At 53.2% G+C, this 25,210-nt stretch overlaps 8 protein-coding genes across 8 annotated transcripts; 3 read left to right on the forward strand and 5 right to left on the reverse strand.

The window, feature by feature from the left end:
- Nucleotides 1–256: 256 nt before the first annotated feature.
- On the reverse strand, nt 257–763 carry PG985_013476 (uncharacterized protein; the record flags this gene model as incomplete). Its single annotated transcript, XM_066833242.1, has 1 exon — nt 257–763. One exon carries the CDS (start codon nt 761–763, stop codon nt 257–259), a length of 507 nt encoding a protein of 168 aa, XP_066677982.1.
- A 2,618-nt stretch (nt 764–3,381) lies between these two features.
- PG985_013477 (uncharacterized protein) lies at nt 3,382–6,433 on the reverse strand (the record flags this gene model as incomplete). Its single annotated transcript, XM_066833243.1, has 17 exons — nt 3,382–3,455; nt 3,656–3,741; nt 3,908–3,937; nt 4,021–4,194; nt 4,377–4,579; nt 4,727–4,809; nt 4,873–4,915; nt 4,986–5,041; nt 5,098–5,137; nt 5,191–5,260; nt 5,311–5,348; nt 5,405–5,448; nt 5,510–5,649; nt 5,714–5,801; nt 5,840–5,848; nt 5,906–6,024; nt 6,117–6,433. 17 exons carry the CDS (start codon nt 6,431–6,433, stop codon nt 3,382–3,384), a joined length of 1,614 nt encoding a protein of 537 aa, XP_066677983.1.
- A 1,832-nt stretch (nt 6,434–8,265) lies between these two features.
- PG985_013478 (Transcription elongation factor) lies at nt 8,266–8,930 on the forward strand (the record flags this gene model as incomplete). The annotated part of the gene is made up of 4 exons (XM_066833244.1): nt 8,266–8,307; nt 8,453–8,591; nt 8,675–8,722; nt 8,779–8,930. Coding segments are annotated over 4 exons (381 nt in total), but the record flags the coding sequence as incomplete, so codon positions are not given.
- Nucleotides 8,931–9,167: 237 nt separating this feature from the next.
- On the reverse strand, nt 9,168–10,278 carry PG985_013479 (uncharacterized protein; the record flags this gene model as incomplete). The annotated part of the gene is made up of 5 exons (XM_066833245.1): nt 9,168–9,219; nt 9,273–9,289; nt 9,348–9,502; nt 9,578–9,936; nt 10,115–10,278. The coding sequence occupies 5 exons, from the start codon at nt 10,276–10,278 to the stop codon at nt 9,168–9,170; spliced, it is 747 nt and encodes a 248-aa protein (XP_066677985.1).
- Nucleotides 10,279–11,965: 1,687 nt separating this feature from the next.
- Nucleotides 11,966–14,691, forward strand: PG985_013480 (uncharacterized protein; the record flags this gene model as incomplete). The annotated part of the gene is made up of 2 exons (XM_066833246.1): nt 11,966–14,344; nt 14,410–14,691. 2 exons carry the CDS (start codon nt 11,966–11,968, stop codon nt 14,689–14,691), a joined length of 2,661 nt encoding a protein of 886 aa, XP_066677986.1.
- Nucleotides 14,692–15,504: 813 nt separating this feature from the next.
- On the reverse strand, nt 15,505–20,599 carry PG985_013481 (uncharacterized protein; the record flags this gene model as incomplete). Its single annotated transcript, XM_066833247.1, has 8 exons — nt 15,505–15,542; nt 15,857–16,684; nt 16,750–17,408; nt 17,479–19,267; nt 19,346–19,510; nt 19,599–19,961; nt 20,041–20,254; nt 20,309–20,599. The coding sequence occupies 8 exons, from the start codon at nt 20,597–20,599 to the stop codon at nt 15,505–15,507; spliced, it is 4,347 nt and encodes a 1,448-aa protein (XP_066677987.1).
- An 832-nt stretch (nt 20,600–21,431) lies between these two features.
- PG985_013482 (uncharacterized protein) lies at nt 21,432–22,730 on the reverse strand (the record flags this gene model as incomplete). The annotated part of the gene is made up of 2 exons (XM_066833248.1): nt 21,432–22,370; nt 22,470–22,730. The coding sequence occupies 2 exons, from the start codon at nt 22,728–22,730 to the stop codon at nt 21,432–21,434; spliced, it is 1,200 nt and encodes a 399-aa protein (XP_066677988.1).
- Nucleotides 22,731–23,483: 753 nt separating this feature from the next.
- On the forward strand, nt 23,484–24,860 carry PG985_013483 (uncharacterized protein; the record flags this gene model as incomplete). Its single annotated transcript, XM_066833249.1, has 1 exon — nt 23,484–24,860. The coding sequence occupies one exon, from the start codon at nt 23,484–23,486 to the stop codon at nt 24,858–24,860; it is 1,377 nt and encodes a 458-aa protein (XP_066677989.1).
- Nucleotides 24,861–25,210: the final 350 nt, after the last annotated feature.

Below are 25,210 nucleotides of genomic sequence, written 5' to 3' on the forward strand. Positions count from 1 at the left end.
CCACGCAAACCTTTCATTACATCTCATTATTCATTACACTCGGTGGTGGGGGCGGCCATAACCGCACGCAAAAAGCAACAACCTTTTGTTCTGGGGGGGCCGAAGAAGAAGGAAAGAAACCGGCCCCCCGAACGCCGGTGGGAGCCGGCTTGCCGTGAGCAAACGAGCAGGTTCATCACCAACGAAACTCGTCTCATCGGCAAGCGGCCACCGGCACAGCAGCATCATCACTCATGATGCATCGTCTGGGTTGCTTTCATGTCGTGCTATCAAAGGACTTGTCCTCGTCCTGTTGCTCCACATCCCAAGTGTCAAAGCTCGGGAAGCTGAAGTAGCCGCCGCCTGCAGAGTCTGTGCATCTCGGGGTCAGCATTCCACTCGGCCTTCCAGAACGCTGCTCCGATCGGAATCGGTAGGGGGACCACCTACATCCGTTGCCCTGCATCAATTCCCTATCCAAGTGGTAGCCCGCCTTGTCGCTTGCGTCGGTGCCGAAACTCCTCGTCGACGTGGGGGAGGAGCTCAGCTGGAAGTTGCTGGCCGCCGCGTTGGAGACGGCGACGCGGCTAAGCAGTTCCGTCGCCCTCTGACACGAATTGGGGCTCGTCATGACGCCCTTGCAGGCGCTAGAGGTGGTGATGGACGGTTCCGTTACGCAGGCACGCAAAAGTCTGGGACGTCGCCGGCTGCTGCTTCTCTCAGATGGCCGCGGCGAAGAGTCCCTGCGTTGAAGGCGATGTGCGTCGGAAGGTGGGCTAGCCATTTTGTATGTGGGTTTCTGGCTGGTGTGATTGGTGGTGTTGTAGTGTGGTATTTCTTTTTCGTCGTTGGTGTATAGGCTGGTATGTCTCTGTCTCTCTCTCCTTGGTACAGGTCCGCAGTTGCACTCAAGTGAGGGTGGTGAAGAAGTTGATAAAAATGAAGAAGTTCAAAGTAAACAATCAACAACCGGAAAGGAATTACACGAGACGAGATGAAGGTTAGAAAAAGGGCTCTTTAGAGTTGGGAAGGGCAGTAACCGTCCCAAAGTTAAGTCGACATGGCGGCTGCATCCGCAAACACCGCCAGGCCCCGTTTTCCAGACAGTCACCCCCCCTCTTCTTCTCTTTACCGCAGTTGCAAGCCAGGCACCACTGGGGACCGAAAGGGGACAAGGGCAGCCCAGGGGAACCACTACACACACCATCGGCTCCCAGACCCGCGCAAACAGTTATTAGTGGAACGCCCAGTACAGTGCCACATGTCATCCAAACGGGGATTCGAACGATGTGGTGTGCGCTGTATGGTGTTCCGGCCACTTTTGGGCGTACTGGCCTGCAGCAACTGGCTGCCCAACCTAGCCAACACCCTGCGAGAACTGCAGGCTGGGGTGGGTTTAATGGGAGGCCAAAAGTGGGAACGGGGCTGCATGTTTGGTTGATTGTTGTGCCTCGACTCTTGACAAGCGTTGCTTACGGGCCTGCGAGGTGGTTACATCGTCCGGAACAGACTGTTTTCTACCTTAGCCTGTCTTGCAGTCTAAGACGTTACTATCGTGTGCTGTTTTTTTTCTTGCTCTTCTTCCCAGACAACCGACCAACCGCCTCTCGAGGTGTCGTCAAGCCCCCCCAAAGCCCAAGCCCCCCGTCCAACCACTGGTGGAGGGTCCCGAGTGGAGTGGAGCCTTTCTTCCCCCGTATTAAACGGGAAAGTCTTGTTCCATCATCCTTGTTCTGCCATTCAATACTTTATTAAAAGAGATCCTCCTCCTGCACGTAGTTAGTGCTAGCTGCACTTCTCGCTGCACCACCACCCACCACCCACTCTCGGCGCTAGGCCCAGCTGCTGTCGTAACATGTTGAATACGCGGTCAGGAATAGGAGAAAAAACCACCCTCCTACATATGTTACGTCTACGTGCATCCCATCCCGGCGCGGTCGGCAAAGGCCCAGAGCACCGGTGACTGGGAAAATCTCGGGGCGGTGGCTGGGCTTGGCTCGATCAAGTCTTCCATTTTCCTTCCAGCAATGGCGGGGGGCACCTTCGATCCTGATCATGATGGGTGATGGAGGGGGGAACAGCGAAGAAGGGGGGCCCGGCCAGCGCCACCCTGGGCTTGGTAGAAGACGACGTTGTTTTTCTGGAACGGCCGTTGACTCTCGTCAAGTATTCCTCTTCAATTGTGCTCCACGCCTCAGCCGCCCATATAATTACGTCCGTTATTCATGCTCAAAAAGCCCAATCCTTCCGTCGGCTCCATATGCCCGAACCGAAGGTTTGTCAGACAAACGACCCTGGCGGCATTGTTTTTTTTTTTTTTCTTCCCCTCAAACCCAAAACCACCTGCTGCACTGCGGGCAACGAACACAAACTGAAAACAAGCAAGGCGTTCGTTGGTTCACTGGTGATTGGGTGTGTAAGTGTTGCTTCCAGGTTTGCCGCTCCCGCCACCGACGTCGGGGTCGCTGCTGTAGGGTAGGTAGGTATCACAGCATATAGCCCTACATACCTTGCTTGCTTTCCAGTAGTCCCCATTGACCGAATTCCTAGATTGGGGATGGGCAATTCGGTCGTGGCAGAAATCAGAAACACGGGGCTGTTTGAGGGATTATGGGGAAACTAACTCCATCACTGCAAATCATTTTTTTCGACTCCTCATTCCCAATATGCATGCGCGGCAAGCTCCATTCAATGCTGCTGCCTCTCATCCTGCACGGCATATCCTGCAACTGCACTTCGGGGTAGGACAAGATCACAAGGCTTTCGTGCTTCGCAGCGCAGCCAGATAAGTCGTGGGGTAGTGTAGTAGTAGGCCTGGCAAGTCACATAGAGAGGGAGAGAAGCGGTTTTTTCGTTTTGCCCCTCACGAACAGCTCCTCCTGCAGCTCGAGAGCTAGAGCTACTGCCGACGCGAATCATCTGGCTGGCTCCTCAAGGTTGCTTTGGTTGACTATGTATGATTGATTGCTTCGACGACACGATGATGTTTTCAATATGATATGAGCTGAGCTGGCGTCTGCATTTGTCGTGGTGGTTGCTTGTTTCCTTGGTTGAGACAGAGCATGTCAAAGTCACTAATGCCTTATTACACACACCAAACCCAATCAATAAGAACGATCCGTATATTTCAGAAACTATGAAGACCTAACCTGTTCCTCTAAGTCGCAATATATCTAGTCACAATTTGCGCGGATGGGTTGTGGTGGCCCAAAGGCTCATCCCGAGATCACCCCCTCCCTTCTTCTTCCCCTCCTCTCCCCTGGAAGCGCCGCCCAGGATTTGCCTAGTGGTCGAGACTGCGTTGGCGTTAGTCAGACCGTTGCTCCACACCGGAGAGTACGCGTAGCGAAAGCTGGGCGGGAAATGCCCATGTTTGAGGAATTGGGTGGTGTTGAGGCGAACTTACTCTTCCCACATGCGACCCTGCACAGCTTTCAACTCGTCTTCTGTCATGCGGTGGCCACTGGTGAAGTACCCTATTGATTGAGAAATTGATTCATCCTCGTTAGCGTTCTTTCTCTTCTCTTCATTCTCCCCGATGTCTGGCAGGCGAAAACAAGAGGGATCGACAGTTTCTCCCTCCGTCTCCGCCCCCCAAAACGAGCAAAGAGCTGTCGCGTGGTCGCGGATATCGGAATTGACGCAGGGAGAAGTGCACAAAGTGAGGGACACTTACCGGCAGTAATCTTAGCGTCGATCTCGACGCGCGAATCATCGGGGATCAGCTCATTAGGCAATTCTACGCGCTCGTGGATGGGAATTCTACATCAGACATGCATTAGATGGCGTTGGTCTTGGTGTTTGTGTCCCCAGCTAAGCTCCGGGAGCTGCAAGCAGGCTGGGGGAGGGGACGCTTGATCTGTTGATCAGCTGAAGGGGATGCAGCAGCTCCTGCAGCTTGCTGTTGTTACGGCGTTTCTTTGCTTACCCTTGGCCCACGATAGCGTCGTGTTTCATGCTAAAGAGAGCGTGGTCAGTTCGGTCCGGGCAACCCAGGAAGAGTGCATCAGCTGAGACGTTGACGGGAGGACGAAGACTCACTTGCTCATGCTGAGCATGCGGTCAATCTTCTGGATACCCAACCAGTGGAGGATATCAGGCATCAGAGCTTGGAACCGCATGTCCTTGACGCCGGCGATGTTCTCGGTGCGTTTGAAGTAGTCGGAGGCCCGGTCTTCTCCGCGCTTCCGGGCATTGTAGACCACTGGTGATATGCTGTGTGATTAGCCCTTACTGCAAAACCCCCAAATTATGCATGCTTGATGCAGCTCGAAAGCCACAGTTCAACAGCATTGGATCAAGACGGAACAATCAATCCGGGGGAACATACGATACTGTATCGCGTGTGTTAGTATGGCTGTTGCCTTCCTTGTTGGGTATGCCGCCTGGCCGTTTACACGGAGCCAAGAGCGGCCAAGCACGGCTTGGAAGATAGCAAACTCACCTTGGTCACTTCGCCCAGAGCCCGACCCTCTTTCCTGAAGTAGATGACTACTCCGCTGCCGCCGTTCTGGGCCTCCTTGACGGCCTCCTCGATGCCGAAGATGAGATACGGCCGACAGGTACAGATGTCGGAGCCGAACACATCGCTACCGTTACACTAGAGCGGGTGAAACTGGTCTTAGCACACACGCGCAGGTACATAACACCAAGATCCTGGTATCGATCTTCCCTCACGTAGTACCGGCTGAAAGCTTCCATCGGGAATCGCAAAAGGGGCATTCCCAACGGATGGGATTCAACTTACTTCGTCGTGGACGCGCAGGGCCAGTCGACTCTTCTCGTCCGACATTTTAGCGGGGTCGCCGAAGCAGTATACGGTCAGACCACCTGAGACCTGGTGTTAGTGTACCTGATTATCGGAGCATTAGAACGACAACAGGTGTTACTCACCGATTGGTGGCAAGAATGTCTTAATATCATTGCGTGTGATCAACTGATATTTGGTTTTCTTGGTTAGCCCTCCAATATCCACCTTGGATTTGTTGAGTGCTCCCAATACTTACCTCTGGGTAGCTGCCACCGGTGTGCTCGAATAGGGACCGTCGAAGAACACCCTCGTCTTACATGGTCAGTTAGTATCATGCCCAGTCAGATACGGTTCTCGGTGCCACATACCGATGCCGAATCGCTCGGCGACACCCGGAAGATACCACACCTTTGCTAGGTCAGCCCTGTCTTCGCAATGCCACTTTCAGCAACGATACTTACCGGTTCCACAGCGAATTTTGTCACGGCAAGTTCACCAGATGCGTTTAAGCAGACTTTACCATCAGGTACCCTGTTCATGTGTGAGAGACGTCTGAAAAGGCCGCAAATCGGCACACTTACAGTCTGCCTGCGCGGACACTCTCTTCTAACTCTGGAAGCTGGTATTCTTTAGTTCTCGAGTGTCATCCAGCACCCAGGGGATATGCCAACTTACCTTCATATGCGCCTTGGTGATTGCGATCGTCGGTCTGATGTCGACTGATGCCTGTGTAAGTCTTTCTTCGATAATCCATCTACTTTGGGTTCCGGATCATCTCACCATTCTCGTTCTTGATCGTATCTGCGAACAGCCATGGTGCAAGGTGGCCCCAAGGATCCATGGCCACGATCTTCTTCTTGTCACCCCATTGCGGGAAGGGGCCAATGTTCGCGGCTGGCTCAGTGTTGGTGAAATCCGGCCTAGATGATAACATCAGCTCCCGACCCGAAGCTGACTGCGCCCTCGGCCGTGGACGGGGCTTACATGTGGTTAATGTCAAGCTGTTTGCTTGCCAACGCAAGAGCGAAGTATATCGAATAGGAGCCTCCATGTGCTGCAGGAAAAGATGAGTCTTGACAACAATAACATCTGTAAGCTATTGAATCTTACCTCCAACGGCTGCATGGTAGTTCGTCAGTTTCAATGCGTCCGTCTTAAGGATCAGAGGTTACTCACCGTTGCGCTTTCCGATTGTGGACGAAGCTCGGGATACCACCACCGGGCCTCGCTCCTTGGGATCCGCAGCTCCCCAGTTAAGCGGGATTGGGTTAATACCGATCTGCTTGGGGTATGTTCTGTGATGAAAAGCGACAACATCAGCATCTCTTCTCCGGCCTTACGCACCAATACTTTCCTTCATTGTATGCGGGCAACGACAAGAACCTACGTGAGGATGATCCTGGAGGTGAAGCCAGACTTCTGCGCCTCCAGCGCAGCTCTGGCGGCGGCAGACATGGGGGTCTCGGCACCTTCGGCAGGCTCCGTGGCGGGCGGAGGCAACGGGCTCGAGGTGAGGCCCCTCGCGGCGGCCGGGGCTGGCGAAGTCTTGCTGTCCGCGAGATCCGGGCTGGGCGGCGAGATCTGGTTCACGCGCTGGGTGAGAGACTCGACGCCCTTCTGCATCTGGCCCTGCACCTGCTGGATCGACTTGAGTGCCTCCAGTACATCACTCATGCTGGCACCGCTCGCTGAGTCCGATGCCATCTTTGCGAGATCACGAGCAAAAAGTCGGTGTGAATAGGAATGAAAGGCACAGGTTGTGTCAGATATCCGACAAGTTGGGGGAAACCAAGGAACGGGTGAGCGGATTATGTGATATCAAGTCGTCGTAGTAGATTGGACTGCAAGTCAAGCAAGAGGAAGACGAGGATGCACAATAATTTTATAGAATAACAGCAAGCAGCAGTGGTAGCCAGATCTTCTCCGACCTTAAGGATTCTGCCAACGAGAATATGCGAGATAGGTGAGCAGGGAAGTGCGCAGGTGTAGATTGAGGGAGTGCTCTCGCGCATTTGCCAGCGAATGCCGGAGCTTAGCAGTAGATACCCGACTTGGCTCCCAAGTGCTGATAGGCAATGGGAGGGAGTGTCCTGCTTCTTGTTACCTGATGGCTTGAGACTACATATGTGCTTGGGCCCACACTAAGGTAGCTAGTTGGCCAGAGTATTGACCTCCTGATGCATTGGATACATTAATGTTATTTGGGATGCATGGATTCAGTTTGGGCCGCCTCCTATGTAGGAGGGTAGGTAGTTTGAGGCGTTTCTCGCTGGACGGCACGGCTTCCAGTACAGTACAGTGCCTATGCTTCTACCGAGGTGATACTGACACATATGTTCAGGAACGGCTTGGATCAACGGAGGGGTGGAGACGCCGCCTGTATCCGTCGGCCAGGCGGCCAGTGGGAGGGAAATCTGGGGTCTAGCTGGGACTGCTAGATTGTCGTAGATGTCTGTTCGGATGTAGTGCTGGCCTATAAAACCGGGCAGAGAGAGTGACAACACCCAAGTCGAATACAAAGAAGGGCCATGGATGGATAGCAAGGTAGGTAGGCAGGTACCTTGCAGCTCCTCCTATCGACGCCTTGGGCCGGCCCCGGCGGGGGAACTCCGCGCCTGGACTACTACTATATATATACCCACTGGCATCGGATAGCTACCGATGAGGGGTGATGATGCCCTCTTAGCGGCTTGATAGACGGGGAGAGTCCTCGTGATGGAACGGCGAAGGAAAATTGGGGGTTGCTAATCTTCTTATCTCAATGTTATTACCTACAATATTTCTCTAATACGAGCTGTAAACAGGAGCATGCAGGACGAGAAAAAGCCATGCTGTGTAATTGAATATGGCCTAAGTTCATATCAATTACCCCGCCATCACCTGGGAACTCGATAAGGGTGAGCAGATACTACCTACATACTAGGCTGTGGCTAAGGTTCAGTAGTGGCAGTACGTAAAGAAACCAGGGTCGGCTTTGGATTGAAGGCAGTGGGGCTTCAGCTAACAGCGCCTAAGCCTTGAAGCTGCATGCGTATTACTTCTATCGCCGATACGGTGTAGGGGCTTTGCTCACCGAACAAGAGGTCCTGAAGCATTGGTTTATACGTGACATGCTCTTCGGAGAAAGGAGGAGGACAAGTATAACACAATAAAGATACTGGCAAATACTTTGGTCAAATTACATATGTGAAGAGCAAATAAAGATTATGAATGCATCACTTATCTCGCCTGGGTGCATAATCGACGTTGCAGCAAAGATTTTGTGCACGTATAACAACAGTGGACCGCTGACTTCATCCCGTCTGCCAAACGCAATTAAGCGGCGCCCGTCGCGTTTTTGTGCAGCGCAGCCTTGCAACCTTTGACAACCACAAACCAAAGTCGCGAATAGTTCAGCTACCGTTCGTGTACGCAATCCGCCGAGTTTTCCAAACGTCGGCGAAACCAAAATGGTACGAGCGATTCCATCACGAAGTCCTTTGCGACTTGCGACATGCGACCGGGGCAACAAAGACTAATCCGAATCATTTGCGCAGGGCAAACGCAAGAAGGCCGCCAAGCCGCAGAAGAGCAAGAAGGTACGCGACCAGCAAACTACATCCCTACTATACACAATCGAAGCATCGATCGGCGATGGAGGACAAGCGCAGATTCAGGGGAGGAAAGGAAGCGAGAGGAATTGAAAGAGAAAAGGGCTAACGTTTTCCGCCTTTCGATACACAGAATGAGCCTCTAGCGACAACGTTCACATGTCTGTTCTGCAACCACGAGAAGTCGGTCTCCGTGGTTCTGAACAAGAAACTTGGAGTGGGCGACCTCGACTGCAAGGTCTGCGGGCAGCGCTTCCAATGCGGCATCAACTGTAAGTAGCGCTTCTGCACAGGTGGACGGAGGGCACAGTGGTTACGAATCAGCTTGGGGTTCTGGCTAACATGGAGGTATCAGATCTGTCCGCGCCGATCGATGTATACAGCGAGTGGGTAGATGCGGCTGGTAAGTATATGCTTGGAGCGCCTGCAAGAAAACGCCGGATATTGACAAGTCTACAGATGCCGTGGCCCAAGAGGAGGGCAACTCAAAGTCGACATCGTCACAACGACCGGGCGCCCGACAGAGTACAAGTGGTGGCCGGTATGAGGACGACGACGACGAGCGCCGGTACGATGGGGAGGGCATTGTTGACGATGAGGATGACTACTAGTTACTTGCGTTTCGTATTTCCCTCCGTGCCATCTGGTTTAAGCTAGAGTCCGTCCAACAGTATAGAGAAGGACCGAGCTTCTGTATGAATGTATGATGCATTTTCTCGCCGAGTTTCGATTCTGCGTATTTGAGGTATGCCAATCTGACAGGCGTTACGAGTTTATATAGGGTGTTTTTGTGATATGACATCGGTGCACACAGCACAGGCTCCAAGCTACTGCAGCATGGTCTTTGCTTACATGGTGTAGTATCTGTCACCGAAGTCTCCGAGTCCCGGGATGATGTAGCTGCAGAACGGTCAGTAAGCGAATGTAGAAACCGCGATTGGGATACCACATACTTCTTCTCATCCAAGCCCTGTGTCATGTGGGTTAGCATTGAACTGATGTTGGGGTGCACGGCATGCTCGACTTACCTGGTCTACAAAGGCCGTCACGACCCTGAGCTTGGGGAATTGGGTAGCAAAGTTCTTGATACCCTGGGGGCTGGCGATCAGGTTCAGGAAGAGAATACGCTCCTCCGGAACGCCTCGAGACTTAAGCACGTCGACGGCCATGATGGCAGATCCTCCTAGAGTAGTTGGCCATGTCAGTTTCCTTACCCGTAACTCCGGCAGCAACAAATACAACGTGCATGACGACTTACCCGTAGCAAACATGGGGTCAAGCAGCAGGACCCATCGGTCCGCAATGTCCTCGGGCAGCTTGTCGTAGAAGAGCTTGGGCATGGACGTCTCCTCATCACGCTGGATGAGGATCTTGCCGATGCGGACGGAGCGGCAGCAGTCGCGCAGGCCCTGCTCCATGGACTCGCCGGCCCGCATGATGGACACGCCGCAGATCTTGCCCTGGAACTGAAGGCCGGCGTAGGTGCGCCCCACGGGCGTCGTCACCGTCTGCTCGACTATGGGCAGGTGGTTCAGACCCTCCTCGACCAGCAGCCGGATGATGCGGTTCGAGTAGAAGATGAAGTCGGCGCGATCCGTGTTCCTATCGCGGATCATCCTGCAACGACACGGGTTGGTGAGTCGATACGAGCTTGCATTTTGCGGGGTTTGCCATGCTGTCTTGAGGTGCCCAGGGAGCGGCGGCTACGAAAGACATGTATTTCCCACGCCGAGATGGCATATTATGGAGGGTGGGCGTTTCTATGGTTTGAGGCCCGGTTTGGGGAAGTACTCACGTGAGCAACGCTATCAGCTGAGGCGTCTGGGGCAAGGTGATGACATTGTCATATTCGATCTCGGTCGAGACGGTGGCAACCGGTTTCTGGCTCTCGGTGCGGTAGTCAGGCCCTACACATTGGGTAGGACCGACCTCAGGGCGCTTCTCGGTTTGATCAGACATGGCGTGGTGGTGGCTGATATAGGACAGCAGCAAGTGGGGAGGGTGCAAAATGCAGAAGCTTCAAGTGGCAGCGCAAAGAGAAGGTATGAAGAAGCGGTCCGTTTCAAGCCTTTACCACTTCTAGTCCGTATGCCGTATAAAGAAGAAGTCTATCGGTCACCTGAGCGACATCAGACAAATTAGTCGTTGTTGCAAACTCTCCAGTTGCTAATATGAATAGGATTGAACGTTGGGATGGGGATTTTTAGCGACTGGAGATTTTGCCATGGACGCTCTTACAGAAATTGAGGAGCTCTGGTTTTTGCAAGCGGACTCCTCTACAGAGCAAGACAGAATGGAAAAGGGAGATGTTCTAGGGTACGAAGATCTAATATGACCTCTCTTGAAGCAAGTATCTAATATATATATACAATGCAGTCCTGGGCGAGGCATGGGGTCGGGGACCATTGAGTCCCTCTCAGTCACAAGGGTGCGCTTCGTTACAAGGTATGTCATGCATATGCAATAACCGAAGTACCTCTGGCAGGTAGGTTACCCCATTGGGGCTTGACACCAACCTGCCATGCTGCAGCCATTTGAGAAGCGACCCTCGGCCTCCATCAGTGACAATCACTATCAGTGTCGCTATAGAGAATCGGTATGGTCAGCAGGTTGGGAAAAGCCAAATACCGTAACGGGTACTATAATCATACCGGAGAAATACAATTAGTACACATATAGATGTAACATTGCTGTCGCCGACCCTAAGATCAATATACTTGCCGATGTGGTTTGTATACCGTCTTCAAACCCAGGCTAGATGATTTGACAGAAGTTATTACTGGTACAGCCGTCTGTTAGCGACACTCACAACATTGAATGTGCCGGACAGAGCGAGACCAAAAGTGAAAGTTGAAAACACTGCCGAATACTGATGATTAGTCTAGAAGACTCCTGGAAAGAACCCCTAATTCTACTCTGGTCGCCGATGCACATTATTCAAGCACCGAGCAGGTAGATGATGATGGATGAAGAAAGGAAGCAGGCACTATTCACTGTTCAATACGTAGCCATGGTGGGCCGATAACAGTAAGCAACCTAATTTCAGTGCAAGACTGTTAGTGAGCAAGAGTGTGTGAGCGTATGGATGCTTTCAACCGGAGCATGATTCAACAAAGCCGGCTTGGAGTCTCACAACGTCCGACGCGACTGCACTCTTCAACCGCTGCACCTTTTGTTTTCTGTTTGGTGCTTCTTCTCCCTTCTGACGTTTTGCCCTCACCATCTGGTGTCGCAAAAGTAAAAAAAGCCTAGCAGTTCCTTCCTGCTCTACAACTGTATTCGCACACGGACTCCCTAATGGTTAAATTTCCCGCTTCGGCTCACAGCTCACTTGCGTCTCATCCTCCATCAGCCAGTAGCGGGCAATGCTACCAGGGTCCTGTAGCACCCTAGCTTGATTGGCCTAGCATCCTGACAAACACCCATTATTTACATGCGACGTGAACCACTGATTGCGCTGAACAAGCACTCTTTCCCGTCGCATGGCGAGCATTGATTATCCATTGCTGTTTCAACATCTCCGTCGCTCTTCCTCTACTCTAGAAGGTGCTTTTGCCGCCGAAGCACAGGTGCTGTCGATCATCCGCGACCGGCTATTTCTCGACCCCCAGACCTTCCTTCATTGAGGGGAGACGTCACAACCACGATGGCGACGCGCGACGGCGGCAACAGGCCGCGAAAGCCGATCGCGACGTACGGCAAAGGAGGTGCACGGAAGAGCCAACCAGCACGCACCTTGTATACCGGCACAAAGGCTACTACACGCCCCAGCGACCGCCAAATCACCAGCACCAGTACCACAGGACAAACAACGCGTACAGAAGAGCGAGACCCTTACGAGATAGACTCATCCCCGGAGCCTCTATCGGGAGATCCGCGCAAGAAGCCTGCGACGGTGCCGAAAAGCGCCATCACAGGTCTTCTTAGTAGCGAGCGCAAACGCAAGGCGGCCGAGCTGTCTTCTCCAAAGGCCATCGGCCAGGACCCTTTGACAGAAGGGGACGATAGCTCGCCTGTCCGACCGACCGCCCGACGCTCCCGTATCTCATCTCCAGAGCCGTCGCGTCCCGTAAGACAAATAGCAAAGGCGACAAAGCGCCCGACGCGGTCCAATTCAGCAGAAGGCATGGACGTGGATACCCCAGACGTGGCATTGTCTAGCCCTCCTCCGACGCCCACTGCGTCTAAAAGCAGCGCAATCAAGAATGGAAAGGCAGCTGCCGCCAAGAAGAAGGAGACGCAAGACGCGTTTACTCCGCAGACCATGAAGGCCTTTGGTAACTTGGCCGTCACGGATAAGGGCAGAACAAGGGGGCGAATACAGCATCAAATCCCCGTGCGTTTGGCCCAACGGAAGACGACATTGAAGACTACGCAGTCCGATATTGGTCCATCCTCGACTTCTCCTGCCTCGGCAAGTTCATCACAGCCGGCGGCAAAAGAAACCGCTCCAGCAGGCAAGCAGCCGAAAAGGCAGAAAACACGGCTGATCGATAGCCTCAAGGCACAGATCCAGTCGTCAGAGGAGTCGGAGGATGACGAACGCGAATCGCAGGTAACTTGGAGTCAGCCACTGGTGTCAGGCCAGACCGGCGATTTCGCACAGGAAGACTCGCAAGATTCCATGACTCTAACCCCGAACCCCCGCAAAGCCACAGGCACCAGACCCCCAGCATTCTCTCGGACATCGAGCCAAGTCAAGCGTACATATGGCCAAACAAGAACCCTTTTGGAAGAGACGGATATGTTTGCTTCTCTCGAGGTCCCACGGGAGGCACCAGCGCTCAAGGGTCGGCGATTAGAATATGATAATCATATTCACAAACAGCTGATCAAACCCGACTCCGATGATGAAGACGCAGATGCTAGCACCGTGTCCAAGACGGCCAAGATGCAGGGCGTTCATGACCTTCGGGCGGCCGGTGCAAATACGTTTGTTGCCGATCAGATGCAAGACTTAACAGATCAAATAGGGACACCCAATGGTGCAGGCCAGAAGGCATCATCGTCGCGCAGAACTACCCTGCGCCAAATTGCGGAGAAGGTAAAGGAGAAAGAATACCGAAGGTCGCTCCGTGACTATGGGGTCGAGGCGACTGTTCTTGAGCGTGCCGATCAAGAGCATGATACCATAACTGGCTATTTTATTGTGGTCATTCTTCTTCAGCTTTTGGCACACACTGACTCGCCGCATATTATGCGACTTGTGCGCACTGAAAACTTGGGCGGCTTGTTCGCAAGACTGCTTGCCGTGGACAACGATACCGTGAAGCTGGCTCGAGATCGCAAAGCCAACATGAGCAAGCGAGACCAGACGCTGCTGGCTGGGCTGCAGAATAGCCTCGCAGAGCTGTCGACTTGGCGCACCAAGCCCACTTACATATCACCTCGAACCGCAACCCTGAAGTGCCTGCAGCTTCTGGTTGCCCATGATCCGAACATTGGTAGGGACCTGTCCCTGTTCCCGGCCGCAGTCACGGACCAGCTATTCTCGGTACTGTCTGTGGCGCAAGACCCGGATTTCTGGGAAGCACCCGATGCGATTGACCGTATCAATGTCTTCCATGCGTTGTCCGTTTTGGAATATCACACCGTTAAAGCCCTTGAGTCCCAAACGGACAGTAACAAGTGGTTGACGAATTATCTGCCTTCGGTGGCCGATGCTTTTGGGGCTGTTCTGCGGGTACCGCTCGACACGGAGCTTGAGAGTCTTGTGATGAGACTTGTCGTCAACCTAGTGGAAACGGTGCCTGGAGCGCCCGAAGTCTTTGTTGCTAAAGGCTTGCTCCCCACCCTTGCGACTTCTGTGTGCGCAAGCTTCGCCAAGGCACTAGCGACAGTCTCTACCAATGAATGGTCTGACGAAGTTCGCGATGGACTCGTCTTGAGGCTGGGCATTCTGATCAACTGCGCCGAGCAAAGCGTTGCGGTCAGAGAGGCGGTCTGGAAGTGCTATGGTGACGACGGTTCTCCTACGAATAAGCTCATCAAGCTATTCCTAGAGAACCATGCATCCACTGCAGAGGTAAGTGCCCAACACCCTGCCTAACCCTTACCCCCTAGTCAAACAGTCAAGCTAACCTTCTACAGGCGGATTCTGATGCCAAATCGCAACTGAACGTGGCCTTTGGGTACCTGGCCGTGTTGCTCGGTTACCTGTCCCTCCTCAAACCTTTCAGGGCTGCCTTTAGGGCTAGTCATTCCAAGAAGAGCATGAAGCCTCTGCTCGACTCGATCCGCGAGTTTGTGGCACATCATAAAGTGATGGAGGCCGCGCTAAAGGACGCGGTAGAGGGTGATGCGCACGAAGGTTATACAGACAAGTTACAACTGCTCGTAGAGCAGATTGAAAACGAGTCTGTTCTTGACTAATACTTTTTTTTCTTCTTTTTCTTTCTAAACCGGTCTACAAGGGAGTTTAGCACATATACCAAGACGAATTACAAAAGACCAAGGGAGTTAGAAAGAGGTCATGACCCTAGCGAGCAATGGATGGTGGGAATTTATCTAGGCTTGGTCACCGGCTTACAACAACAATGAAAGCCGAGGAGGCTGACCGACCATATCGTACCTTGCGGATGCCTTGGGAACATGATATTTGAATACCAGCCTGGCGGGAGACAGGGGCCTATTTCTGGGCAGGCCAAGGCTCTGAGATGCTTTTGGCAGGAGGGGGGATGTCACCTTGAATATGTGTACGCAATACCCATAGACTACGACCTTGAAACGAATCAAGATGAATATGCCACTATTGTTTAGCCATATCGTTTGGTATACGTGAGAACCATGCGGTTGGGTTTGTGATGCCTGGGACAGCCAAATGTGTATGGAGCTGATGTTGAGATACCTAAGGAATCATTGCAGGTCCCCTGAACTGCTCTGGTCTGTCCTGACTTGACATCTGTGTCATACAGATCCCCCGAAGTACTTTTGACTCCAAGCCCAGTCAATAATTCATACCCTTCAAACCCCCTTTTTCAGCCCGCCTGCGCCAGACGCTGAATGCTCGTCCCAATCCGAGACAATGGCTTCCTTGTACTGTCAGTTGTTCGCCTGATATGCCTTCGTTTACTTGATCCTCTTACAGTTTTTGGCAAGTTTGGTGTTTTTCTTCTCGACTACGGTTATGGGTTACCATGAATGCCAGCCGCAAGCAAGAAAAATGGCAGATGGGCTATCGATTTCTCAGACACAGTAAGGGATGCCAAGCCGTTCGGTTATGCCTACAAGTTTTGGTATTTGAGATCAAGATCAGTATTTAGTTAAGAAAGAAATACACTATATAGAGGAACAAGTATGCGCCGTCCGCCCTCTCAAGAAGATACTCTCTTCTTTCTTCTCACAAGACATCGATATCTGGTTACTAGATCGCCTAAATACCTTTGCACATCGCTGTCCGCCATTGCATCTCCTGTCCATACACAACCAATGCCGAACTGTAAGAGAAACTCTGTATGTGATTCACTGCGCCCAATGTTACGCAACCTGCTTTGGTAAACCAAGAATCCCATGAAAAGGTTGATCAGTCGATACGTACGCGGCTCAAGTCCTGGACGAGATAATAAGGATTCGGGATCGGTTCGAAGTGAATAATGCCTAAGAAAACCGTAATCAAGGGCATCTGTGGTTCCACCGAATCGGATCCAATCTTTGCGGGTGGTGGAATCAGGGCGTGCCAGAAGACGTTTTGTCCGATTGTAGTTATCACGTCTTGTATACCAATCCCTCCTATGGTCATTAAACTCGTCTAAGGAACTCTGCTTCACTGATGAAGCAGGTTTCAATGTGTCCTTCTTCACGCGGATAACGAGGTCGCCATATTCGAGGGCTGTGCCATTACTGTTGGCTGCAGGACCGGCACCATCTTTCAGCACCAATATGGTTATGTATGGATCTTCTGGAGGGGACAAAAGCACGTTCAGGTTGTCGAAGCGCCTGGCAGGCAGCTTGACGAGTTCGAGCTCCTCGGTGGTATGCCCAGATGCTCGTCGCAGTGATAATGTCTCCGTCGTCTTCGAGATCGACAGTTGATTCTGCAAAATTGATCCCTTGTGCACAGCCAACCCCTCAATGCCGCCGGTTCGTACCAGGCTTGTCTTGAAACGGTTCGGGTCGAGTGTTTCACCACTGGCCAGCTGAATGGAGTTCATTGCACTCAGGTTCCTGTCAGCTTCGCTACTTTCGTCGTGAACAGTCGCTAATAGTTCGGCGAACCGTGAAACCCCCAGCAAATCTGCAAGCGGCTCAATGCAGGGGTCATCTCGGCTGGGAAGTTGTATCAAGACGAACTCTCCACACGCAGAAAAGCCCAGTGTTTGAGGCTCGTCAACAATCGACCAAAAGCACGTATGAAGCCCATCAATTTCTAGAAACTGGATGTTAGATTCGGGCATTCTTTGAAAAGGCAATGGTCATGGAGCAAGAAGGTACCATTGGTAAAATCCCAGATATATACTGTAGCCTCGAACAGTATGCCAGCTAAGGGTAGTGTAGAATGTAGCCGAACCAAGCACTTCATATCGTCCGAGCACTCCAAGCCACTGTCAAATTGTTGTTGTGACACAAATTCCGTTTTCCGTTGCCTTGCCACCTGCAATGGCGGGCCAGCGGCAATATCAAAAAGCGACATGTCAAGTACCGTCTCGGCGCCGACATTGCAACGCTCCCAGAGCAGAAAACATTCCCCGTATGGAGAGAATTGGCCCTGTGTAGCTGCTTCTGAACATGTCGCATCCCAAATTTGGCCACAGGTCGCACGGGACCAGAGCGGTAGCTCAGCAGAAGCGAGCTGGGGGTGCGACTTTTCTGGGTCGTAGTGGACAGCAAGTATAGTCTGTAGAACGAAAATCAATGGACTACCAGGACAGATATCCATAGGAATTTGAAACGATTTCAGGGTGGATGAAGAAGAGCCTCTAGCTAAGGCCTTCAATTCGTCCCGTGCCAATTCTGTTGTCAATGTGAGCATTCGCACCGGTCCATCCTCTAATCTCCAGATTTCGTAGAGGGCAAGCCAGCCCTGATACAAGTCATTGCAAGATTTTTCTCCTGTTACTGGCAAGTTCGAGTTGATGGCGTCTTCGAATGCCCTATTGATGTCAAGCTCATCAGTATATAACCCAGACCTACCGGGTGTTCTATTCTAAAAAGGGTACTCACGCCGCCGGCCAAATGCTAAGCGAGAACAAATGCTCCCCGTCCTTGCTAAGAACCGTTTTCTTTTGGGAGAAGTTACGAGCCAATGTTGGTTTATCGGGACGGGTCGGCGCCAGCACGTCGACACTTGTTGACGCAACAGGTGGGATATACTTGTTAGGTGTGAATGCACCGATCTCTGGCCGCCAGACGAAGCTATGGTCGTCTACCAGCTGGTCCCCCCAGTCTCTTTCGATATTTTGTAGGGTAACGCCGACATCTGCGAATGTTTGCAGTGCCTGGGTGAATCTAGACAAGTCGTAGTTGGAGAATTTTTGGATATGCCGATTATAGGTTCCGAGTATCTGAAGCTTCCACGCAGTACGGGAGACGCCAACTCGGGACAGATAATGCAACTGCAGCCACAACTGGAAGCAGTCGGGGTTGAATATGAATGACATTACCGAGTCCATTGCAGCTTGTATATTGGAAATCACTCGAGCCCAGTCTTGATGGAGTGGCACGGCGGAGTCGTTTGTATCGCCATACAGACTCAGTTTGGCTGTAACTTGTGAGATGTACTCGGCCAGATGGAAAGCGGCATGGTGAGCAAGTGGAAATCGTTCCTCTATGCTGTCACCTGACGAGTCACGGATCCCGCTGAGGTGTGGTATAAGGCCGCTAATATACCCCACGCACTGCTGTATGATCATGCAGTATCCTTCCATGATAGTTATATTCAAGAAGGTTGATGGAAGGCCGCTCGAAGTCAGGCGAGAAAATGCCTGAAGTACATACTCACGGGCGGAGAGATGGACGAAACAGAGCAATCGTGATCGAGTCTCCTCAACCAACGCACCACAAACCACGATTGCTGTCAAAGAAAATCCAGGGAATGGATCTTCGTCGTCGTCAGTCGAGCCGCTGCCATCGTCGTCGGGGTGTAGCTTGGAGCATATTGCAAGCTTCACGTCCTGTGTCTCGGGTGGAGAGGTGGCCAGCAATGTCCAGAGAAGAATCTGTACAGCAAGATCTCTTTCTTCCGAGTTCTGTTCCTCGATCTTGCACACTATACGGTCATATAGTTCGTTGAGACGTTCTGGCTTCGTGATGGAGAGAACAAATTCGAGGCGTTTTGCTTTAGTAAGCGCCCTCGAGCTGAGAAGATCGAAAAGAAGAGTTGCCCACAGAAACATGCCGTCAGCGCCCAGTGTGATCTTCTGGAGGAGCATATCCCTGTTGGGCCGGCCTGGAGTACCCAGGTTCCCCGGGAAACATTGTGCCTCAATCAATTTGTCGAGTCTTGCGGAAGAATACCTTCGTATATCTTCCGTGTTCCTCTTTGCAATGCTAAGAGTCTGGCTCGAGTAGATAGAATGAAGACTGGGGACTGTCGGGCGACTGAACAGGATTAGATTCGCTCTGGAGCACCAGCCGGCAGACATCAGATCATTGACGAGAAACTCTGAGTCTACGCACTCATCTATGGCGTCGAGGACGAGGAAGTGACATGGCAAGTGCGTCGCACAGAGCGAGAGCAAATCCAGTATCTCTAATCTGGATGCCACAAGCTGGCCCTGAGAGCAGTTCATGGCGAAAGAGAAGCAGTCCAAAATGGCAGAGTCCATCCAGCGAGTATGGAGTATCTGGGATAAGATTGCCCGGTATGCCTCGATACTATTGTTTAGTCCTGGCATGTGCGACCGAAAGAAGAAGTAGGTGACCTGGGGGCCATCTGGGGTCGATGGGAAGGAGCTCAGTAAGTCTTCCAGAGAAGTTGAAGCCAGTACGGTCTTTCCAGCCCCAGGATTACCTATATTCACACACATTGAACATTAGAAAATCATTAGCAAGGGAGGATGTCAGGAGAGGATCACAATAAGCAACTCACCGTTCACCCAAAGGAGTTTTTGCCGGCTTGGGTCGGAACTTGTCAGCCCATTGCGCTTCCAGGTCGTATATGGGTCCCCATCAAGGAACCAGTTAGCCGTCACCTTGTCGCTTTTGGGGATGGCGAGCTGATATGAATCTACGAAACGAGGCGGCGACAGCCAATCTAGAATCCGTTTTCGGTGTTCCACTGGAGAGGGAAAAGGAGTCAGCTCCGGGTAAGTAGAAAGTAAGTCTCATGCGTCATTGCTTACCTTCACTAAATTGACGAAAATTGTCACCGCCTTTGTCGACTCTATCCTGAATGGCCCTCAATGAGGACTGCAAACTCTGCTCGCTGCCCAGAGCCTGCTGGGACTGCTTTGTAACCATCTCTTGAAGCTTGCGCAAAACTTCCCCCTGGCTCTGTTGCTCGGCGTCAATATTGTCAGCCGCCAGGTGAAGCTCTTCTGCGTGATCCATCGTTCGTGATAGATTCTGGCGTTGCATTTCATCTGACAGCATGGCTTCTTTGAAATGGAGGGTCTGCAGCTCTGCATGAAATGCAGCGTTGTATAGTTCCAGCTCCTTCATGAGTATGGTGAATCTACTCTCCCAAGGTGTTGTGAAGACCTTCACTGTCAACGACAGTTTCGATCTTGCCTCTATGGAGCCATCAGAAAAACAAACAATGATAGTAGGTCCTTGTAAACTCACGATCAGGTCTCTTATAGAAAATTTGCAGGACCTCCTGGATGAGCGATAGCAAGATACCGTAAGCCCCTGCAATGGCTTTCTGCATGGTGGCCGGCATTCCTCTACCAAAACTAGTGAGTAGCTGGTCCAGCTCTCCGAATTTGGGAAACCGCATAGTGATGTCGCGAATTAGTATGGTTATTCGCTCGAAGAAAGTCATGTAACGCGCGGCCATCTTGATTCAAGTCAGTGAAGTTGATCAATATAGAAAAAGTCGAAGGTGCTCTACCTCAAAAACAAGCCTCAAAGCTCCCCAAACGGGCGATGCTATGCTCGAATTGGCTGCGACAACAAGGTTGACACAGTCTAGATAAGGCCGCAGTACATCGATCAGGCTGTTGACTTGGAGAAAAAGTGATTTCTTGTTCTCGCGGCTAACAGCCTCTCGGATTGGCTTCATATTGCTGACAGCTTCAAGAAGTTTCTGCGCCGAGTCACATGATGGAAGTCGCGTCCTTTCCTTTGCTGGAAGCGAGGCCAGAAACCTCTCTCGAGCTTCAACAAACAAAGAGGGGTCCATCTGTGTTACTAGTAGGGCGACCGCCCAAAATGCCCTTCTATGTAACTCCTATTCTCGAGGATTAAGTGGAGTTTCGATATATCGTATAATCGATAGGGGCCGCCATGGGCTATTGGTAACGGGGGAGATTGTTGATTCGAGAATTGCCTGAATGTTGGGAGGCGGGCGGCGTTGTAGTATCTTGATCGCTTGCTGAGGAGTAGCCGGTAGCCACCGACCGACAGACGTAATTGACCGCGATAACCCAAGAAAATCACCCTGGAATGGAAAAAGAACGTATGAAACGTATACGTTATAGAAAAATAAGTCCTAGAATATTGATGTTCATGCGACAACTGGCCAATGAGGAATAGCTAGTGAGGAAATATTCGATGACCAACATTCGTGTATATTAGAGTATACAAGAGTAGAGAAAAGAAAGAAACCCGTCAGTTATGATTTAGACAGTCCTGGGTGGTTCGCCTCCAGATGCAAAGAGGCAGTGCGTGCCAGCCATACAGTACCTACTTAGCCATCGTGCTGCTCCTTGATTGGCGCGATGGGCGGAGAGGGCGTATTCCGAATTTCAATCCTACGACAAATGATTCTGGTCGTGGGTAGACTTATGTATGAGCTGAAAGATGTATCTTATCTCGTACCTTTGTTTAAAGCTGAGTGAGGACTTGCTCTAGCAATTACCTACCCCTACGAACGGATTAGGAAACCCTCCATCATATACATGCACAACCTAGCGATGGCAGCCTGACGAATTTTGAACTACCGCAGCAAATGGAGATTACCTCTGTGAGAATTAAGTGTCCTGATTCCAGTCTCCGCCGTCCCAGTTCCTCTGTTACTCTGCGGCCTCCTTTTTCTCCGCGGCCTTCTTCTCCTTCTTGGCCTTCTTCTCCTCCGCCTTGGCCTTCTTCTCCTCCTGTGCCTTCTTGAGCTCGGCCTCGTCTGCGGCCTCCTGCGCGGCCTCCTGCTCAGCCTCCTCCTGCTTCCGCTTCTCCTCCTCGGCCGTCTTGCGCATGCGCTCGTCGAGCACCTGCTGGTACAGGGCGAAGGGCGTGGCGTTCTTCTCGGGCAGGATCTCGCCGCGGGCGATCTGCTCGAGCCGGATGGCCTCGGCGCGCATGTGCATCATCTGCGCGCTGTTGGTCATGTTGATGGTGCGGTAGACGCGCGTCTGCGCATCGCTGATGCGCACCTCGCGCCAGGCCTTGGGCCCGTGGCCCAGCCACACCAGCGCCTCGGGCAGGTACCGCAGCAGCACCCGGTCCAGCAGCAGGTCCCGCGCCGTCACCACGGCCGGCGGGGGCATTTCCTCCCCTTCTTCTTCGTCCTCCTCCTCGTCTTCCTGCTCTGACTTCTTCGCCTTGCTCTTCTTCTTCTGCTTCTCCTGGTCCTTCCGGTTCTGCTCCTTCTGCTCTTCCATCGCCTCCGCGATCGCCACGTCCTCCTCGTCCGCCATTCGCTCCACCACCCGCAGCGCGTACTGGAACCGGTCCCCCGCGAGGCGGCGGGCCGTCGGCGCGTTGGGGATGTACTCCTTGTAGTCGCGGAAGTTGAGCTCGTCGTTGTCCTCGTAGCCCTGCATGGTGCGCGCCGTCCGGGCCCGCTCCAGGCTGAAGCGGTAGTAGTTGGGGCTCACCCCTTGGTTGAACAGGTCTGGGTGGAACAGGAGCCACGGGTTGTCGGGCTCGTTGGGGTCGAGGTCCATCGACTCCCGGTACGGGCCCGCCGAGGTCTTGACCTCGTGGGAGTAGCCCCCGTGCTCGTGGAGAGGGAACTGTCGTTTTGGGAAGGGAGGTCAGTTAAGGAAGAATAGAAGAGAGTACGCATTCTTCGGGCAACATGGTGCCCGAATAGTCGTGAGGAATTTACACACCCTGCTCTGGAAGTTGGCAACTGTTTTGCTGACGTTGGCCCTCTCTGGCGCATACTTCCAGCACCAGTTCCGCGCTGCAGCTTGCAAGCTCTTGTACTTCTGCTTGGCCAGCAGCTTCTTGTAGAAGTTGTTCGTGGGCGTATCGCCATTGAAATACGTCAAGAGCAGCTCTGTGCCTTCAATGTAGAGGTTCTTGAGCTCGGCCTGGGTGAGACCAGAATTTCCGGCGGCCTTGGCCTTGGCTTTGGACTTGGGAGGCATTTTCCTTGATGGGAAGCGCTATAATTCTACTATAGGACGAGAGGGGGTATCAACTAAAGGGGTAAAGGAAAGGGAGCGTTGGCTGCCCATGCATGGCTGTTCTAGACGGAGAATAAAAGGAGCAGAGTTATGGCTGAATGAAAGGACTTGAGGAATGCGGCACCCCCTTTATGACCAAGTTCGGAGAGACATTAGTTGCGAAAACGGAAATATCGCGATGGCTTCCTTTGTATGTCACACTAGCGCCTCTACCTGGCGCGAACGGGCGAGCGACGAATTGCGACCCGGTTGGCAGATTCAATGAAAATGAAAATCATGACGGATGCTTGGTCCGAGGTTAGGCCTGAAGAGTCTACCCATGACATTGCCTAACGGGCTGGCTACGACGAGGGGACAGAAAGCCAGGGGAAACCTAGCAAGGCTCGCAGTCGTCTCCCACACAAAGAGGTACAACATGATAGCCTCACAATAGCTTTCAATTCATATAATAGCTAATGCATATAGACAAAGAAGATAGACTGCCATAATGAGCGCCGGGTCAAAACAAGGCTATTGTGTCAGAGTTATGCAACAATGTCAGATCTGTATAAGAATAGCGTTTTGGGTGATCTCCCCTGAGAAAAACTCCAGAAGACCATCGCGGTACCATTGTCTTCATCACCATATTGCCTATTGCAATAACGCCAACCTCAGGTGCTCCAGATTGATGTTCAGCAGAGCCACCGAAAACCCCAGACCTATCCATCCATCATCATGGAGACAGCACGACCCACCGCCAACGTCCCCCTGAAGGAGATATTCGGCGTCCCGTGCCTCATCAGCGACCCCCGGTATCAAGCCGCCTCCAAGGCAATAATCGGCACCGAGCCGAGCCTGCACGGCGCCGCCGCCGCCACAGGACAAGGAAAGCAGCCGGCCGCCGTGGACGATGTCCCCGCACCGCTGCTCGCCGCCACCGCCGCGGAGTACGACGCCGACACCCCGCTGCTGGCCGTCAAGGACGTCCCCCTTGCGGATAGCGGTTACGCCCTGGGCGACCCCCGCCCGGACAGCGCCGCCTCCACCCTCCTGGACCAGCCGCACTGCATCCCCACGGACCTGAGAGAGGAGGACTACGTCGGCTACCCGCACCTAGAGACGCGGGAATGGCAGCTCGCCGGCCACCCCTTACTTTCCCAAAAAGAAGACGCCGAGGGGGGACCGGCGGTCAGCCTGGACATGTCCGACTCGGCCCGGCAATGGCGCCTCGACAACAACGCCCTCCCCCGGTTCCTGTTCCGGGGCTACTCGCAGCGCAGCGGCGGCGGCGACCACCGCCTCAACCAATGGGACAAGATCATCCCGCACGCCTTCCTGGACGCCCCCACCGCCATACCGCCGTGCGCCCTGTCCGAGTGGCCGCGGCGCGACGAGGTCATCGAGGCGCACCTGACGGGCAACCTCGACGTGGACGCGGCGGTGCGCCAGTCGCCCTGCTCGAGCTGGTCGCAGTCGCCGCAGGTGGCGCTGCGGTACGCCGGCGGGCCCGACGACGGCTCCTCGCGCCTCGCCATCCTCGACACGACGCGCCTGCGGCCCTGGAACGCCATCTACAACGTCGCCGAGCTGCGGTACCTGGGCTACCACCGCCTGCCGCTGCGGTGGGGGTCGTGGGAGTACCTGGCCTACGGGCCCCTCGAGGGCAGCTGCCTGTACACGTTCCCGCGGCAGAACCTGGCGGACCTGTGGCGTCCCGACTTCAGCTACAGCGGCAACCGGTCCCTCTCCCTAGGTCCGGGGGTCGGTCCCGATATCCTGCGGTCCGCCCGCGCCGTCGCCACCCTGTTCGCGCGCCGGGTCGGCTGGGAGGCCGAGCGCCCGTCCATCGTCATCTCCGTCGTCGTGCTGCTGCTGGCGTCGTGGCGGCACTCGCACATGAACCCGCCGGAGCGGCTGCGCGCCGCCACCTGGGACGCCGCCGACCTCCAGGCCATCGCCGACGAGCTGGCCCCCGAGATCGCGCAGTTCACCACGTGGCGGCCGTGCGGGCTGGCGGGCCCCAACTCCGAGCGCGTCAGCATGGGCTACGAGTGGTTCTGTCAGGCCCTGCGCCTGATGAAGGCTATCGATACCACCCCTAGATGGCAATGAGTGGTAGGTCTAAGGTAGGTCGTACATAACTGCATCTCATAAACGGTAAGGGCGGTGACATGTGTAGGTATGCATTACATCAGACAACCGTATAATCTAAAAAGGGGAAACTCCTACACGTAGATACAATGCCAAGGTAAGGGTTATCACCAATAGCAAACTTTCCCCATCATGAAACGTCTCGATTGCCACTCTTAGGTGCTTGTTGAAATGCAATCTGATATCTCTACAAAACCAATAGCTTCCCACGCGCCCCCTTTTTTCTCTTTCCGAAACCGGGCACATTCCGGACTGGAATTCTCTAAGTGCAAGTCAGCCACAAACGCCGGAGAACAAAAACGCATATACGA

Source organism: Apiospora marii, assembly GCF_038362585.1.
Source record: "Apiospora marii strain CBS 49790 chromosome Unknown utg000011l_segment0_segment0, whole genome shotgun sequence".
Taxonomy (NCBI): domain Eukaryota; kingdom Fungi; phylum Ascomycota; class Sordariomycetes; order Amphisphaeriales; family Apiosporaceae; genus Apiospora; species Apiospora marii.